Source organism: Lolium rigidum, chromosome 7 (assembly GCF_022539505.1).
Source record: "Lolium rigidum isolate FL_2022 chromosome 7, APGP_CSIRO_Lrig_0.1, whole genome shotgun sequence".
NCBI lineage: Eukaryota > Viridiplantae > Streptophyta > Magnoliopsida > Poales > Poaceae > Lolium > Lolium rigidum.
In genome coordinates, this window is record NC_061514.1 from 245,597,578 (window position 1) to 245,601,556 (window position 3,979).

Here is a 3,979-nt window from a genome sequence, read left to right on the forward strand (position 1 = left end):
TCTTTTCTCCGCGATTGGGCGACCGAAACCAAGCATATCTCCAATATTGTTGGTCTAAGTTGTTGAGAAGAGACTAGAGAGGAACTACTTGAGTATTATTGGATGAGAAAAATATTCTCGCCTAGGCGGAGAGCTGATTGACAAAGCATTAACTTTTTGAAGCAAAAGAATAAGTAATTTAACTTCACAAGACAATCATAGCGTAGTTGATTGGCAAGCAACTGGTACAGAGTCGCGTTTCAGCACATGACCCAACATTGCTGCCTACTTGTTCCATTTGTCCTCTGAAACTCATCTTCTCCCCCCCTTCCCCTATAAATACATGGCCACCCATTCCTTTTGAAAATCACAGTAATACTTCCATTTGACAACCTAACACAGTGTTTTAGCCACGAGGCATAAACCTCACGACGCCCTCTTGAGCGAGGCACGCAAACTTGACGAGACGAAGATGGTCGGCGAAATGGATGCGGGCATGGTCGTAGGATACTTCAGGGGCAAGAACATCCTCATCACCGGTTCCACTGGATTCTTAGGAAAAGGTATGTGTTCAGTCTTTCAGGATGTGCACTGTGTTTTGGGCTTTTAGCTGACCATCTCAGAGGGTGCTATGCTGGTATTTGATCTGAGAACAGTGCTTGTGGAGAAGATACTGAGGGTTCAACCTGATGTGAAGAAGATCTTTCTCTTGGTTCGCGCCTCTGACGTCGAATCTGCAAAGCTTCGGATTCAGATGGAGGTGAAGTATTTCATTCTAGCCTTTTTTTCCTCCATGTTTCTTGTAACTCTATGAGGTCTGAACTTTCTTTGACACTGTGTTCTTGACAGTAATCTTATGTTTTTGTTTTTACTTTTTTCCATCATAAAAGAAAAAGTGGAAACAAGTGTAAAGGCCTTGCAGAATACAAATCATTCGCAGGCTATTCGTGGCTATGTGTACTGTGTACACGGGCACACATATATGTTATGTCGAATTCCATACTTGCAGGCAACTCCATCATTCACACCGCTTGCATTCTCGGAGCTTTGCTCACACCAGATTCATGGGAGCTCACTGATAAAAGTTATTCTGCATTTGGTTTTGAAGTTTGAACCCATAAAATGCAATCCTACGCTTGACAGAAAAAAGAAATCCACTGAAAGATTTTTGTCGCATGGATCATCAGTGTCACTTTTTTTATTTCTGAAACTCAATATGACACATTATTTGTTTGTTAGCTATATCTAGTAATTCATTTATCAGGCATTCACCGAAATTCAGGTCAACTTAAATGCGTCCTGTTATCCACCGAAAGAAGTAACTGTAAACTGCACGGGGTAGCGGTGATGAATCACATGAAGACAATAGATTTGCAGATCTGGGGTGCAAGCTGCAAATATCCTTTCAGTGGTTCAGTGCACAGATAAGGGAGAAGGATGCGAGACAGATGTACACGGCAGTAGCTGAGGTGTATCCAATGCTCTTTACAAATAAAGTGAAAGAAAATGAACAGTAGCTTGCACTGTGCCCAATCTGCAGGTTTTCTCAATCTAGTAATTTTACTAGATTCAGGTTAAGGGTTTAAAGTTTAGGGTAGCATTCACTTCTGAGACTTCTGAGAGACATTTCCTCCTGGGAGAGTAATTTTACAAATGCATTGCAGTACAACAAAGGTAATTTATGAAGCTGTTTTTGATATTTTCAGGTAACAGGGAGGGAGATATTTCAAGTGCTGAAAGAAGAACATGGCATGGAGTTCGATGATTTCATCGAAGAAAAGATCTGTCCTTTGGCAGGAGACATCATGTATGAGAACTTTGGACTAGACACTGGCAACCTGAGAGAATTGTACAAGGATCTAGACATCATCGTGAACGGAGCTGCCACTACAAATTTTTCTGAAAGGTAATTCAGGTGATCATGTAAGAGATTCCTGACACACAAAAAAACGCTATTGAAATAATTGGTCAACATGTGATTCTTTTTTAGGTATGACGTGGCGTTCGATGCTAATGTCTTGGGAGCGAAGCACGTGTGTGCATTCGCAAACAAGTGTGCTAAACTAAAGATGCTGCTTCATGTTTCAACTGGTGCGGAGCAATATAGGTTTATGATCAATGCATTGTTGGAGGGAGTCATGTCATTCTGAGTTCTAACTTTTAAAGTGATCTGACATGACTTGAACAGCCTACGTAGCTGGTGAACAAGAGGGAATAATACTAGAGAAACCATTCTTATTGGGCGACACTCTAAGGGAGGGAACAAATTTGGACATCGAATCCGAGCTAAATCTGATCAAAGAGACCAGAAGAGAGCTGAAGGCTAACTGTTCTTCAGAGAAGGCTGAGCGGAGAACCATGAAGGAACTTGGTCTCAAGAGGTCAGACACAAAGAACCTTTTTTATCACAAAAATAGGAGAAAAAACTTTGTAATTAACAATTCAAACCTGACATGCATGTTCTCTTATGCACAAATGAATGAAGAGCTCGGCAGTTTGGGTGGCCAAACACTTATGTCTTCACCAAGGCAATGGGAGAGATGCTGCTGGGGCACCTTCGAGGTGACCTTCCGGTGGTCATTCTCCGGCCGAGCATCATAACCAGCATCCTCAAGGAGCCATTGCCTGGATGGATGGAAGGAATCAGGTGACAGAAACTCAAGGTTCCTTGGTACTTGAGGACACTCATTGATAATAATTACTGAACATCTTTCATGTTTTTCAGGACAATCGACGCGGTGGTCATCGGCTACGCCAAGCAGACCCTGTCATTCTTCCTAGTCGACCTTGATTTGATAATGGACGTGGTGAGTCTGCTTAGAAAGAAACTGAAAACCGAATTCTGAAATGAAAGTAACTCGATCAAGCTTCCAAGTTACTAATTACAAAGTACGTGGTTTGGACAGATTCCAGGGGACATGGTGGTGAACGCTATGATGGTGGCCATGGCGGCGCACTCGGAGGAACAATCGCAGACCATCTACCACGTGGCATCGTCGGTGCGCAACCCGGCGCCCTACGCCATCCTCGCTGACTCGGGCCACCGGTACTTCTTCGACAATCCGCCGCGCACGGGGAGGAACGGCCAGCCCGCCCGGCTCAACAAGATGCGCTTCTTCAGCACGGTCGCGCGGCTGAGCCTCTACATGACCATCAAGTACAGGCTTCCCCTCGAGGTTAGTTGTACTTACTTATCTTGTGATTTCGCTCGCAGATGTGATCAGAATTATAGTGAGATTAACCTGGCTTTCTCCTCATGTTGCTGGCGGAAACAGATGCTTCGCTTGGTGAACATTGCACTGTGTGGTGTCTTCTCGCGGCGTTACAACGAGCTCAGCAGAAAATACAGATTCGTCATGCAGCTCATCGAGCTCTACGCGCCATACAGCTTGTTCAAAGGCTGGTATGTACGCATGCAACTTGAAAGCTTAATTATCAGGATGTAACATTTATACTTCCTTCAAACAAGCATACGATTCTTTGACTTGACTTGCATCAATCTTGTGAAGCTTTGATGACACCAACACGGAGAGGCTAAGGATGGCGATGAAGAAGGAGCAAGATAGCAATGCATCAGACTGCTACTTTGATTTCGACCCCAAGTCCATCGACTGGGACGACTATTTCTACAGTGTTCACATCCCCGGTGTCCTCAAGTATATGCGTGATTGAGTTATATTTCACAAGCCAAATCTCCTGCCCAGTTGCTAGCCTTGAAGTACAATTGTATCCATTGGATTACACCGTTGTCATGAAACTCTGATGTGTCTGCAATTGGAGTTGTGCTTCTCATCCTGTTGTACCAGTTCTAAATTTGAACATATGTTAATATTCAGTATTATATTATGTCCCATCAAAATGTGAAGATCTGAGTTTTTTTTTCCTTTTCTACAACCTCACATATAAAAATTTCCACTTGTTCGTTGAACTCCCTTTGTGGGGAATTTTTGCAAACGTAGTCATGTCAGTAAAATCGTTCCTTTTTGGAAGCATCGAGTGG

The 3,979-nt window shown here is 43.3% G+C and overlaps 1 protein-coding gene across 1 annotated transcript; it reads left to right on the plus strand.

Annotated features, from left to right (window-relative positions):
- Window positions 1-451: 451 nt before the first annotated feature.
- Window positions 452-3,651, plus strand: LOC124677836 (fatty acyl-CoA reductase 1-like). Its single transcript, XM_047213788.1, has 10 exons — window positions 452-542; window positions 636-739; window positions 1,686-1,885; window positions 1,970-2,070; window positions 2,168-2,360; window positions 2,465-2,626; window positions 2,705-2,786; window positions 2,886-3,155; window positions 3,255-3,382; window positions 3,489-3,651. Exons 1-10 carry the CDS (start codon window positions 452-454, stop codon window positions 3,649-3,651), a joined length of 1,494 nt encoding a protein of 497 aa, XP_047069744.1.
- The last annotated feature ends 328 nt before the right edge of the window (window positions 3,652-3,979 follow it).

What these genes read in the sequence shown, in the direction of transcription:
- LOC124677836 (XM_047213788.1), top strand. Translation starts at nt 452, where the DNA reads ATGGTCGGCGAAATGGATGCGGGCATGGTCGTAGGATACTTCAGGGGC. An exon ending in AGCTTCGGATTCAGATGGAG is followed by an intron (nt 740 to 1,685) that starts GTGAAGTATTTC and finishes TGATATTTTCAG; the next exon opens with GTAACAGGGAGGGAGATATT. An exon ending in AAGGAACTTGGTCTCAAGAG is followed by an intron (nt 2,361 to 2,464) that starts GTCAGACACAAA and finishes AAATGAATGAAG; the next exon opens with AGCTCGGCAGTTTGGGTGGC.